The sequence below is a fragment of the Dermochelys coriacea genome, chromosome 17 (assembly GCF_009764565.3).
Source record: "Dermochelys coriacea isolate rDerCor1 chromosome 17, rDerCor1.pri.v4, whole genome shotgun sequence".
Classification (NCBI taxonomy): Eukaryota; Metazoa; Chordata; order Testudines; family Dermochelyidae; genus Dermochelys; species Dermochelys coriacea.
In genome coordinates, this window is record NC_050084.1 from 22301094 (window position 1) to 22315202 (window position 14109).

The window sequence follows — 14109 nt, forward strand, 5'->3', positions numbered from 1 at the left end:
TGGCTGAGTGCAAACGAAGGCCCTTTCCTCTCCATGAGTGAGACCCCGAGGATCCGCCCCAGCCAGGGTTCCTCCACAGTCCCCCCAGCTCCTCTAGCTGAGAGCCATCTCAGAGCACTCCTGCCCTGCAGCACCACCTGCTGGGAGCCTCTGAGCAGTGCTCGAATTATGGGGAGGGAAATGGGGGTGCCCTTAGGGAATGTGGACAGACCTGGAGGTGCCAGGGTGTACCTTGGACGGCTCCTGTGCTGGCATCCTCTGCACTGAGCCCAGCTGCAGCAGGACTCTCTTCTCCTCTCTGTCCATACCGCCTCCCCACCTTCTGCCCCGCTTCCTCCCCCTGGCTGCTGTCTCCCCCTGCACGTTACCCCTGCCTCCCCCGCCTTCTCCTCTCCACCTGACTGACCCTTTCCCCTGCCCGTTTCCCCCCCCACACCTTCTGCTCACTACTCCTCTACCACCCCCGCCCTGCCCATTACCCCCCGCCTTCTGCTCACTCCTCCTCTACCCCTCCCGACCTGCCCATTACCCCCCACCTTCTGCTCACGTCTCCTCTATCCCTGATTGCCCCCCGCCTGCCCATTTATCCCCCACACCTTCTGCCCCCTCCTCCCCTATCACTGACTGCCCCCTCCCCTGCCCATTATCCCCCCCGCCTTCTGCTCACTCCTCCTCTACCCCCTCACCTGCCCATTACCCCCCCCACCTTCTGTCCCCTCCTCCCCTACCCCTGACTGCCCCTCCCCCTGCCCGTTACCCCCCCGCCTTCTGCCCCACTTCCTCCTCTACCCTGACTGTCCCCTCCCACTGCCCATTACCCTGCACCTTGTGCCCCCCCCTCCTTACCCCTCTCGCTTCCTGTTGGGATGAAAGGGGCTTCTCCAGAGTGGGGCATTGGAGCCTAGGTTATGCCAGTGAAGAGCCAAGCCCAGGCAGTGGGACCTGCTGTGGTTGCGGGACACCCACCCTCCCCTCTTTCCACAGACCAACCCCTCATTGTGCCCTGGCTCCCTCCACAGGACAGCCATGGTTGCTGTCACTGCTCTCTGCAGCGCCTGGCCCTGCAGCTGACCACACAGGGAGAAGTAAGGGGCCAAAACAAACCCTGTACACCCCTTCCAATAAGTCATAAGTCCCTTAAAAGTAGTAGGGGACCCTCACCCGGCCCTGAGTCTGAGGCTGCAGTGATAAACTGTTCTAGGACTGGCTGCTCTCCAGTGCATCCCTGTCCCTCTGTGCGGTGCTGCTCAGCTGTCTGGAAATGAGCATGATTTCTGGCGCGTGCTCAAGGAGATCTGGGAGCTGAGAGCTTTCCTTTGCGTTCCATTCTGTGTCTCTTCCTCAGGCCTCCCCGCTGACACACTACAGGGCCACAGGGACCGTTTCCTGGAGCAGTTCAGAAAGTAAGTGCCCTGAATGCCCAGCCTGTCACCTTTGGCACTTATCCTTTGCATGCTGACTTAGCTCACAGCGGCTATTCCTACGTTCATTACTGGTTAGGTAACTCATGCCACCTAGTCAACAGGCAGGCTTGAGGCTGACAAGAGCCCCCGGGGTTTGAAATGAACCGTCTGTGGCTGAGAAATGAACAAAGTCCTAATTTCTGAGTCCCCTAGCTCACAAACGTTTATCCTAGAGCTGGGCTGGCCTCTTCTCTGCCCCCATGCTGTTGGCATAACCCATTGGCACTGAACAATAATTGCCTTATTAAATCCAAGGAGGCTTTCAGGCTCTAATGGCATTGTATGGGCAGTGTCAGCCAGTGATTTAAAACCATTGAGTTGCGGTTTGGCTGCCATGTGCAGTCATCACAGTGCGGGGAAAATGTGAAGGTGCAGCCCGTCTCCCTTGGGCTTTCCTGGAGTCTCAAAGCTATTTCCTATAAAGGCCCTTTAGGGGCTAAGATAATAAGGGTTTAACAAGGGTTGTCAAGCTTGGCTGCTGGGGCTGGGGCTGGCCTCAGCCGGATGGTGCACACATGCTTCAGCAATGAACACATTAGAAATGTGTTGCTGGGTCCATCAATCCTTCCTCCCTTGGAAATGTACCGAGCGAGCAGCGTTTTCTGTTCATTCCCCCTTCACCTTCCCCAGCCTGGAGGGAGGGGAAGGCTGTGATATGCTGAACGTTCCCAGCGGGGGACCTTATTCACAGGGGTAGGAAACCAACGAGGGTAGCAGGAAACTCAGGGGAGATGGATTTGGTGGTTAGCTCTTCAAGGATTTAGCTGGTAAATTCTTTCCCCTTCATTCTTAGTCTCAGCTGCTCTTTGCATCAGTGATGGCCCCTCCCTCCCTAGGTGTATGGGGGAGGGGCCCCACCCTCCTGGATTCACCTTTTACCAGTGTGTTCGCCACTTGGCTTGAGGCAGATGTCCGGGTACTGTCCCAAGGAGCAGAGGCGGTAGCTTTCTTCCCAGGATCCCCATCTTGAGTTGTATGGCAAGATAGCATCCAGATAACTGAGGTCAAGGGCTGCCTTTCCCTCTCTGCATGGGATGCCTGGTGTAGAGCCACAAGTGATGGGCTCTGTTAAATGAAGGGAGCCACCTGCATCCTGCGACTGCCTGGGTCTGCCCCAGCCATCAGAGTCCCCTCCCTTACGTCCCATTTCCTTCCAGGTTGAAAGATTTGTTCTATCGCTCCAGCAACCTGCAGTATTTTAAACGGCTGATTCAGATCCCACAGCTCCCAGAGGTGAGACCCAAATGTCTTCTCTCTTGCCCTTGGGCACAGGCTAAGAGGGAGGGGCTGCAATGACCATTGGCGTGACTCGGCAGTGGTGTCTAGTGGTTAGAAGAGGGCCCTGGGAGTCAAGACTCCTGGGATCTATTCACAGCTCTGGGCAAGTCAGTTAAACCCCAGCGTTGAATACTGGGTGCCTGCAGCCAAGCCTTGGAAGCCATATTTGCCCTTACAGGGGGGCTGCTTTTCAGAGATCCCTACTAGAGCTGGGCGAAATTTTGTTGGTAAAGAATAAACTCATTGAAAAATGTACTGGGGGGCACCAAAACTATTCACTAACGGCCATCCTTTGTGCTAGAGAAGGGAGACGAAGCGCTGCCTTGTAGCATCGTTATGACCCCACTTGGGCTGCCTGGGGTGGTGCGGCAGGCGGATTTGGGCGTGTTGTGTCTCACAGAGCCACTTTTCTCAAGGTCCCACCATCAGTTCTCCCTTTCCGCACTAGAATCCTCCCAACTTTCTGCGGGCCTCGGCTCTGTCCGAGCACATCAGTCCTGTGGTGGTCATCCCGGCTGAGGCCTCGTCCCCAGACAGCGAGCCCATCACCGATCTAGTGGAGATGGACACAGCATCACAACAGGTGAGCCCCTGGCCCCCTGGCATCAGTCGCTCTCTTTGAGCCCGCGATTGGCTCTGCCTATGTCTGGCAAGGTGTTCAGCTGCCAAGAGAAGTATGCCTGGCCTTTGCATGGCCTGCAGTGGCTCTGGGGCTGTATTGCCAGGGCTGTGATCTCCTCAGGTCTTATAACATACTCAAGGCCTGGTGCATGTTTGGCTGTATGACACATGGAAAAGCAAGGACACTACAGGAAGCAGCGTCAATGCTGCTTACTCCCATGGGCTTAGTACTGAGTTAACGCCCTTGGGGGTGTTGTGCTGTCTGGCTAATAAGACCTAAAACCAAGAGTCAGTGAAGAAATGCCAGGGGGTAATTCTGGTGTCCTGGCTAGGTGATGACTGGTTGATTGCATTTGGCTTCCCCTGCATTTCCCCTCAAATTCTAGATCCACATGACATGCTTCATTTCCTGTCCTAATATACCAGCCCAGAGGTGGCTCTACTTCAGTGGCAGGTGAAGTGGTTCCTACATCTCCTGTTAACATAAAGGTTTTTGGGGGTGTGGGTGGTGTATACATACCCGTAAGGTTGTTTATTTAGGCAGTACCATTTGGAGCAGACAATAGATTGCCCTAGTTGCAGCTCTTGGGTTTGAATCTCTGCATCTTGGGGAGTCTCCTGCACCAGCGTGGAGCACAGCCATTCTGATGTGGTAGCATTTTAAACCCACTTTGCACTAGGATAAATGACTGCCTGGCTGCAGGGCAGCAAATTTGGCCCATTGCCTCTTGTAGTGGCTAATGGTGATATTTCACATGAAGAGAACAGGGGATTTCTGTCATGCCAGTAACTCCTTTGGCAGTAGCTGCTCCGCTTGCTGTTCCAGACAGGGGTGGCCTTCTGTCCGCTGCAGTTGTCTGTCTGTCTGTCCCAGTCAGACCCCATCTGGATCAGATTAGTTGCAATACCCTGTTGTTTAATAAAGCAAGTAGAACTGCCCTCAGCTGGGTTAGGCTGCATAGAAGGTAGGGGCCAGTGGCTGATGGGAGCTGTCTGTCTGCAAGGGGAAGGGATAGCTGTCCCTTAGAGGGCGTGGGGCAGCTGCCCATCTTGCTAACGAGTGGGGTCCTGGTTTCTTGGGGAGGGGTCTTCCCTTATGAGGGGATAGGGCTGAGATGGGGGATGGGGGGCGGGCAGGTACATGTGCCCAGTCCATGTGCAGTGTTTCTGGCCATGTGCGGAGCACATGATTAGACTCCAGGGATCTATGTTTGTTTCCCCCTCCAGAGCTTGTTTGACAATAAGTTTGATGACATCTTTGGCAGTTCGTTCAGTAACGATCCTTTCAACTTCAACAGTCAGAATGGAATGAATAAGGATGACAAGTGAGTGCTGGCTCAGGGGCCCCATTGCTGCTGGTGGGGCGTGTTCAGTGTCGGGAAGGAGTTGTGAATGTGGAGGCAAGGCGCGGGCCAGTTTTGTGGGGAAGGCCTGGGCCTCCCTTGCAAGGGGCACCCTGGAGTTGACGGGTGAGGGCTCTCCTGCCCTGGGGTTCATCTGTGAAGGGTGCTGAGCAACGGGCCGAGCTCTCTGAGTCTGGGCTGGCTCTGTGATAGGAGCTTGATGCCTGGCCGTAGGCTGGAACCTGGGCGAGTGACCTAGGAGCTGAAACACATAATCAGCAGCTGGCAATGTCCCCCGTACTTAGCACAGCGGAGCCTTGTGCAGCTCCTTGTGGTGTTATAGGCAAGGAAAGGCTCCTCCAGCCCCAGACACTTTGCCCTTGCGAGCTGGCAGTCAGCAGCGGCAGGACCTCTGTGGATCATTTAGGAGCACAGGGCTTGCCAGACAAAATCGGCCCAGGGCTCCATCCAGCCCAGTATCCTGTCTCTGACAATGCACAGCTCCAGCTGCTGCAAAGGATAAAACCCTGCAGGAGGCTGTGATTGGATAAGCTCCCCCAGGGGAGGTTCTCTCCTAACCCCAGTAGTTAGATCTGCTCATGCCCTGAAGCAGGTGGGCTTAGATCCTTTCCAGCTATTACAGCTCTTCTCTGTATTAATGTAGCAGTCCAACCCTTTTTTGCAACCTGTTTAGCTCTTGCCTTCAGTTCCATCTTATGGCAATGACTTCCACAGGCTAACAATGCATTGGAGGACACTATACTTCCTTTGAACGGTTTTAAATTGGCCACCTTTCAGTTCCATTGAATGCCCCTGTGCTCTTGTGTTATGAGACTCAGGGAATAAAAGATCCCAGCCTCCCTCCTCGGGACCAGTGGTTTTCAACCTGTGGTCCGCGGACGCCTGGGGGTCCACAGACTCTGCCTAAGATTTCCAAAGGGGTCCGCACCTCCATTTGAAATTAGTTAGGAGTCCGCAAAGGAGAAATGGTTGAAAACCACGGTTCCAGACCATTCGTTACCCCCATCCTATCGTCTCCGAAATTAAGTATCCTCACACCTTCTTGTCAACTGTCTAAATGGGCCATCTTGATTATCACTACAAAAGTTTTTTTCTTCTGCTGATAATAGCTCATCTTAACTAATTAGCTTCTTACAGTTTGTATGGAAACTTCCAACTTCTCTGTATGTATTGTGACAGGGTCAGGCCAGATGGCTACAGGAGAGTGATAGAAGGCCGATATATTAGCCCCCAGTTAAGTAGGTCCCTTTTTCCTGGTTAAGGTAATGGGGAAGGTTCCAGAACAATCAGGAACTTTCTGGAAACAATTAAGGCAGACAGGCTGATTAGAACACCTGCAGCCAATCAAGAAGCTGCTAGAATCAATTAAGACAGGCAGGCTAATCAGGGCACCTGGGTTTAAAAAGGAGTTCACTTCAGTTTGTGGTGTGCGTGTGAGAAGCTGGGAGCAAGAGGTGCAAGAAGCTGAGAGTGAGAAGGCGTACTACTGGAAGACTGAGAAGTACAAGGATTATCAGACATCAGGAGGAGGGTCCTGTGGTGAGAGTAAAGAAGGTGTTGGGAGGAGGTCATGGGGAAGTAGCCCAGGGAGTCGTAGCTGTCATGCAGCTGTTACAGGAGCCACTGTAGACAGCTGCAGTCACAGGACCCTGGGCTGGAACCCGGAGTAGAGGGTGGGCCTGGGTTCCATCCATCCCCCCAACTCACTACTTGATACCGGAGGAGTTGACCTGGATTGTGGGTTCCATGGGAGGGGAAGGTCTCTGGCCTGTTCCCCGATCCACTAGGTGGATCAGCAGAGACTGTGGGGATTGTTCTTCTTCCTTTTCCCCAGGCTGGCCAGTGATGAGGCTAACTGAGTGAATGGCAGATTTGAGCCACAAAAGTGGCCAAGCTGAGGGCTGCCGTGAACCTCTGAGGCGAGAAAATCTGCCAATAAGCACAGAACCCACCAAGGCAGAGGAGGAACTTTATGTGTGTGTGTGTGCGCACACTTCTTACTATATGTTCCATTCTGTTCATCCGATGAAGTGAGCTGTAGCTCACGAAAGCTTATGCTCAAATAAATTTGTTAGTCTTTAAGGTGCCACAAGTCCTCCTGTTCTTTTTGCGGATACAGACTAACACGGCTGCTACTCTGGAACCTGTCTCTTTCTAAGACAAACAATTCCGTTCCTTCTCTCTCTCTCTCTTGATATGAGAGCATTCCAGGCTCCTGACCGTTGCTCGTCCCTGAACCCTCTCTTCTTCTGCAGTATTCTTTGAGACAGGGTAACCAGTGCTGCATGCAGGATCCCAGGGGAGGGCACCCCTGGGTTCACGTATTGGGCTCATAATATTTTTTCTGTAATTCCCATCTGATCCCCAAACGTCCTCTGCATGGGGCGGCAGGGTCACGGGTTAAGGGGCACAGCATGGAGGAAGCAACTGGTGTCGTTCTCCTTGCCAGGGACCGGTTGATCGAGCAGCTGTACCGGGAGATCAGTTTGCTGAAGGAGGAGCTGGAGAACTTCAAGGCAGAGGTGAATGCGTTAACCCAGTGTGCGGGCTGTGCGCTCTGCAGCCAGCAGTGTGCAGATCTTGGACCTCACTGATGCAATCACTGTCTCAGGGCAGGGTCAGACTGTTAGCCCGCATGTTGGATGGGAAACACGCAGGGCGTGGTGCAGCTCCTCCTACTGAGTCGCACTGAGCCAGGGGCCCAGCATGGCTCCAGAGATGCCACTTTTCCAAGACCCTGGGGCTGTTACTCTCCCAGTTGCAGAGACCATTCCTGTGCCCAGAGCCTGCACCAGGGGCGGTATTTCTGCTCTGCCACCTTAAGGAGGAGTCCGGTTTCCTCAGTGTCCCAGGGAAACGCGTGCTGTCAAGTGACAGCTACTCAGGCAACTGCCGGTCAGGCACTGGTTCATGCCGAGTGCTGTTGTTTTATAACTTCCCATAGAATCCCTGCGTGCTGAGTGGCTGGTGCTTTTGTTAATGGGTTTGTTAGGAATTATGGGCCTTGGGCACTTTGATTGGCTGGCCCAGATCTAATTAGCAACAGCAGTGTAAGAGCTGTGCTTCAGACTGCCCCTTCAAAGGGCAACTGGCATCGAGGCAGCTGGGGCTAGAAGGGTGTTTGACCCACCCCAGCCCACCTCTCCCACTTGGTGACCTGCAGAGCCATCGCCTAGGGGTGCAGCTGAGGGGGCGGATCAGCGAGCTGGAGGCAGAGCTGGCGGAGCAGCAGCACCTCAAACATCAGGCCCTGGATGACAGCGATTTCCTGCGCACCGAGCTGGAGGAGCTGAAGAAGCAGTGGGAGGACACAGAGAAAGCACAGAGGAGCCTGACGGAGATAGAGAGTGAGGAAAGACCTCTGATCTGCTCGGGGGCTGCCCCCTGAGTCCCCAGCCCAGCCTCTTCTGCAAGAGAGGGGGGAGCTTGCAGCTACTCCAGCCCCAGCCTCTATCAACAGAGAGCAGGGAAGGCTGGCTGAGGGGGAGATCCAGGCCACTCCAATCCCAGGCTTCCTCAGCAGGGGGCGCTGCAGGAAGCGGGGCAGACTGGGTTGGGGGGCAGAGTTCCAAGCCACTCCTGTCCCGGGCTCTCTCAGCAGGGGGTGCTACAGGGGGCAGGCTGTCAGTGGGGCAGAGCTCCAGGCCACTCCAGTGGGCTCCCTCAGCAGGGAGCGCTGTTGGGACCCATGTTCAAGCCGGAATGGCTATAGGAATGGGGTCGCTCGTTTGCCCCAGTGAGATGGGATTTTCCTTAGGAGACATCCTTGACACGTGTTCCTAGGTCGCTTACCCCGTGGGTGTCTGTTGCAGGGAAGGCGCAGGCTAATGAGCAACGGTACACCAAGCTGAAGGAGAAGTACAGCGAGCTGGTGCAGAACCATGCTGACCTGTTGCGCAAGGTAGGGCCCAGCACCCCCTCCTTCATTCCACCCCGCCAAGCCTCCTGCTGGCTTTGTGTCCGTTCTCATGCCCAGGAGTGGCAGGGATCTGCCTCTGTAGACCCATGGGCCATCGTGCCCTGTGGGTAGCCAGCTCTGCTGTTATTCCTGAGGCTAGTGGGCAAAGACCCCTCGTGGGGAATCCCCTCCCCCTACACCACACCAGGGAACAGGATTTTGCTCTGAGAGCAGGATGGGGCAGAGGTGAGGCATCGGCCCTGTCCAGTGACTGGGTGGGTGACGAGCAGGGGCTGACGCAGCTGATGAGTTCTTGCTGATGTTCCCCAGAACGCAGAGGTCACCAAGCAGGTAACGGTAGCGAGACAGGCCCAAGGCGATGTGGAGCGGGAGAAGAAAGAGTTAGAGGACTCCTTCCAGCGCATGAGCGAGCAGGCCCAGAGGAAGGTGAGTCGGAGTGTGCAGAGCAGAACAGGGAAGGCCCAGAGCATGGGAGTGTCAGCTGGGGGTGCTGGGTGGGTAGAGCCCAGCGTGAGGGAGTCCGTGCGGGAGAGACCGGTCTACAGCCTTTTGCCCATGGGACGGTACAAGCGAGGAGCGAGAGGGGAGAAGGCTGCAGATTGGCGATGTGATCAGATCCTGAGCTCGCAGCTAAGGTCTTCAGTGGGTGACGAACAGCCCAGGGGCAGGGAGTGCCACCCTGTGATGTGCACACTCAAGGGTTGCTTCTACTCTGTCTGCAGACTCAGGAACAGGCAGAGGTCTTGGAAACCTTGAAGAGAGAGCTCACAGCCAGCAAGCAGGAGCAGCAGGCCCTCCAAAGCACTCTGAAATCCAGTTTGCAGGTGAGCGCATCAGTGATTTCCCTACATCCCCCCTGAATTTCCCCAACACTCCCCCCACCCCACCCCCAGTTTTGTGAACTAGTTACATGCCAATTTAGTGACTGTTTGGAAATTTGAAGTGAAATTGAAACATTAATACACACTTTAAAAGCATATACAGTATATGATAAAATATGTGTATCTGAAAAAGTATAATAGACTTGAAAAGTATGAACATAGACTATACAGCTTATTCCTTATACAGCTGTTGTTTTTATTACAATGTCAGTGCATTCGTTTCGGTGACGTTGGCCAACCTAATAATTTCAAATGATGATTTGTAAGCAAAGTCTAAATGAGCTCTCCCTGACAGCTAGTGATTAGCTGGGGCTGCGGGGAAAGGCTTCAGGACCAGATTGTATTTACATTCACACCTAATCTATCTAGGTATCCAGCAAACAGAGCTGTGTTGCCCAAGTGATAGATTTTGGCTGGGGTTGGGTTACAAATCACTTGAATGTGGCGGGGAGGGGGGTGAATGAAATATTATTCTAATTGTATGAGTAAAGGGCAGTAGAACTGTACTTCCCCTGTGCTGATTGAGGGCATCAAGAGAGAGGGTGGGGACCTGCCCCTCTCCACTGTTTAAAGATAGAGCTCATTAGGCTCCATAAATAGTCTTTTGTTCTGTTAAGTGACCACTGCAGCTGAAATCACTGATGATCAGGTCTAAGTGCTTAGTCCTGCTGTGGGGACAGTGTTTCTGTGGAAGACACAGCCCAGACTGCACTAGCTGCAAGGTTTCCCCCACTGAGAGCTCAGCTGAAATCACTGAGAGCTGGATGGAACCTCAAGGGACCAACTCACAGAGGCAGGTGACAGCAGAAGGTGACTGCACAGAGCCATTGGCAACAGAGTGGTGGAGTGAACGGTGGCACAACGAACAGCATTGGCCAGAGTGAACAGTGAGCAGCTGGAGGAACAAGTAGGGTGCCTTCTTGCCCCCCACCTCGGGGGTATACTCACGTGAAAGCACCTCTGAACTCTGAGTCTCCACTAACCAAGGACAACACGGGTGAGTGGGGTGCAAGTGGAGAGAAAAGTGAGGGGCACGTTAAATAAACATTTGTTTGTTGGGACTATATTTTAGTGACTTTGCTCCAGAATACTAGATTTGTGACTGGGAATGGAAACTTATATAAATATGTTGCCTAGTAGGCCAAGATTTTTAAAATGCATTATTTGCCAAGGTTGTTTCTCACATCATTGCTATCTGAGAAGTCAGTATGTTGTGGAGTTTCTGTACTAAACATTTTTTTTATTATTATATTTTACATAAGAATGGTCATACTGGATCAGACCAATGGTCCATCTAGCCCAGTATCCTGTCTTCCGACAGTGGTCAAGGCCAGGTGCTTCAGAGGGAATGAACAGAACAGGTCATCATCAAGTGATCCATCCCCTGTTGCCCATTCCCAGCTTCTGGCAAACAGGCTAGGGACACTCAGAGCATGGTGTTGCATCCCTCCCCATCCTGGCTAATAGCCACTGATGGACCTATCTTCCAGGAATTTATCTAGTTCTTTTTTTAATCCTGTTATAGTTTTGGTCTTCACAGCATCCGCTGGCAAAGAGTTCCACGGGTTGACTTTATGTTGTGTGAAGAAATACTTCCTTTAGTTTGTTTGTTTGTTTGTTTGTTTTTTAAATCTGCTGCCTATTAATTTCATTGGGTGACTGCTAGTTCTTGTGTTATGTGAAGGATTAAATAACATTTCCTTTATTCACTTTCTTCACACCAGTCAAGATTTTACAGACCTCTATCATATCCCCCCTTAGTCATCTCTTTTCTAAGCTAAAAATTCCCAGTCATTTTAATCTCTCCTCCTGTTTCATACCCCTAATTGTTTTACTTGCCCCTCTCTGTACCTTTTCCAATTCCAGTATATCGTTTTTGGGATGGGGTGACCAGATCTGCACACAGTATTCAAGGTGTGCACATAACATGGATTTATATAGAGACAATATGATATTTTCTGTCTTATTATCTATCCCTTTCTTAATGCTTCCCAACATTCTGTGTGCTTTTTTGACTGCCACTGCACATTGAGTGGATGTTTTCAGAGAACTATCCACAATGACTCCAAGATCTCTTTCTTGAGTGGTAACAGCTAATTCAGACTCCATCATTTTGTATGTATAGTTGAGATTGTTTGTTTTCCAATGTACATTACTTTGCATTTATCAACACTGAATTTCATCTGCCATTTTGTTGCCCAGTCACCAGTTTTGTGAGATCCCGTTGTAGCTCTTCGCAGTCTGCCTGGGACTTAACTATCTTGAGTGGTTCTGTATCATCTGCAAATTTTGCCACTTCACTGTTTACTCTTTTTTCCAGATCATTTATGAGTGTGTTGAATAGGACTGGTCCCAGTACCGACCCCTCAAGAACACCACTATTTATCTCTCTCCATTCTGAAAACTGATAATTTAATCCTACTCTTTGTTTCCCATCTTTTAACCAGTTACTGATCCATGAGAGGATATTTCCTCTTATCCCACGATGGCTTACTTTTCAAAAGTCAATTTCAATTAAATACATTTTTTTTTAAATTTATATTTTTTTAGAAATCTAGACCTGTTATATGTTTTGGTGTAACTTGCATTATCCTAACAAAACATTTACTTTATTCATATCTTTTATATGTTGCAGGTCAAAGTGAAAATGAAAAGACAAAAAACAATACAACAATTTCTCCACTCAAAGGCCTCAAAAACTAACCAAGGTGAAGAACACATCAAGAACCAAGAATATATCAACATGTCATCTGAAGGTTCAAGTGGTATGTCTACATCTGACCAGCCCAAAGCATAAATACAGCTACCTATTGAAGAAACAATGTCTCCAAAACCTAAAGGCAGTTCCCAATGTTTGTCAGTCAAAGTGTTCCCATTTATTGAAGTTACAAAAGATGGCTACTGGTGCACCTCTTGCAAAAAGTTTACAAAGAAGGAAAGCTTCCCAATGGCATTTTGGGATGTATATGTAGGGGCATTGCCAGCAGATCGAGGGACGTGATCGTTCCCCTCTATTCAACATTGGTGAGGCTTCATCTGGAGTACTGTGTCCAGTTTTGGACCCCACACTACAAGAAGGATGTGGAAAAATTGGAAAACATCCAGCAGAGGGCAACAAAAATGATTAAGGGACTGGAACACATGACTTCTGAGGAGAGGCTGAGGGAACTGGGATTGTTTAGTCTGCGGAAGAGAAGAATGAGGGGGGATTTGATAGCTGCTTTCAACTACCTGAAAGGGGGTTCCAAAGAGGCTGGATCTAGACTGTTCTCAGTGGTAGCAGATGACAGAACGAGGAGTAATGGCCTCAAGTTGCAGTGGGGGAGGTTTAGGTTGGATATTAGGAAAAAGGTTTTTTACCAGGAGGGTGGTGAAGCACTGGAATGGGTTCCCTAGGGAGGTAGTGGAATCTCCTTCCTTAGAGGTTTTTAAGGCCCGGCTTGACAAAGCCCTGGCTGGGATGATTTAGTTGGTGGTGGTCCTGCTTTGAGCATGGGGTTGGACTAGATGACCTCCTGACGAACCTACCAACCCTGATATTCTATGATAATTGGTAAAAGTGGAGGAGCTTGGTTTGTCAAACCTATCAGCAAAGCCAATGCTGACAAACTACGTGAAAAGGCTGCAAAACACCAGGACTCTGGACTGCATCAACATGCAGAAAGCCTTATAAGCCCACTTTCAAAGCCAATTTTAGAAGTACTTAATGAGGCTGTTAAGAATGCTGGAGACACAACACAGTTCATGCGAACAAACATGGCTGTGGCATCCTACTTTCTATTTAAGCAAGAGATACCACACGCTACAAACTGGAGGCCAATGTTAAGTGCATTGTCACTTGTTCATCCTGAAGTTGAACATTGGTTCCGAACAAGACCAGCAAATGCTCACTGTCTTTCTGCAAGAAACTCAACTGACTGGCTAGAAGCATGTGGTTCAACAGTGAAAGACTCAATAGTTGAAAAAGTGAAGAACTCTCTCACCACATTCAAAAAATTTGCATACATAGCTGATGAAATCACTGATGCAAATGGGCATCAAGTATTAAGTCATTGTGTATATTATCTTGATGTCAGAGGTAGGCCAGTAGATGCATTTCTAGATGTTCAAGTTATAGAAGACACATCGGCTGCATCTGTGATAACCCACATCTTAGAAGAGTTAAATGCTTGTCAATTGGACCCCAGACAGATGGCTGCTTGTGCATTTGATGGAGGTGCAAACTTCTCTGGAAGACATGGTGGAGTACAAGCTTTTCTCAGAGAAAAGTGTAACCCTAATCTCTCCTATACACACTACAGAGGCCATCTACTCCAACTAGCAGTAATACGAGCTGCAGAATCTTCAAAAGACATTAAAAAAGCTATAAATTTAATGTCTTCATTATATTCTTTTTTCAGCAAGACTCCAAAAAGACTGAATATCTTGGAAAATATAGAAGATACACTGGGACTGAAGTTCAAATTAGTCCAACCTGGGAAAACCTTCTGGCTTTCTCATGAGCGATCCTTGGCTGTTGTCTTAAAATTACTCCAGCCATTATTACTGGCTTTGGAAAGTGTCTACCAAGGTGGGATGGATCT

At 50.6% G+C, this 14109-nt stretch overlaps 1 protein-coding gene across 7 annotated transcripts in view; it reads left to right on the top strand.

Moving 5' to 3' along the window:
- HIP1 (huntingtin interacting protein 1) overlaps positions 1-14109 on the top strand; it is a 176566-nt gene that overhangs the window by 146340 nt on the left and 16117 nt on the right. For all 7 annotated transcript variants that reach the window (XM_038375707.2, XM_043499732.1, XM_043499733.1 and 4 more), the window contains 9 exons: positions 1346-1403; positions 2621-2696; positions 3190-3324; positions 4590-4687; positions 7176-7248; positions 7890-8073; positions 8539-8627; positions 8955-9071; positions 9368-9469. In XM_038375707.2, coding sequence (XP_038231635.1) covers positions 1346-1403; positions 2621-2696; positions 3190-3324; positions 4590-4687; positions 7176-7248; positions 7890-8073; positions 8539-8627; positions 8955-9071; positions 9368-9469 — 932 coding nt within the window. The remainder of the gene's footprint in view (positions 1-1345; positions 1404-2620; positions 2697-3189; positions 3325-4589; positions 4688-7175; positions 7249-7889; positions 8074-8538; positions 8628-8954; positions 9072-9367; positions 9470-14109) is intronic.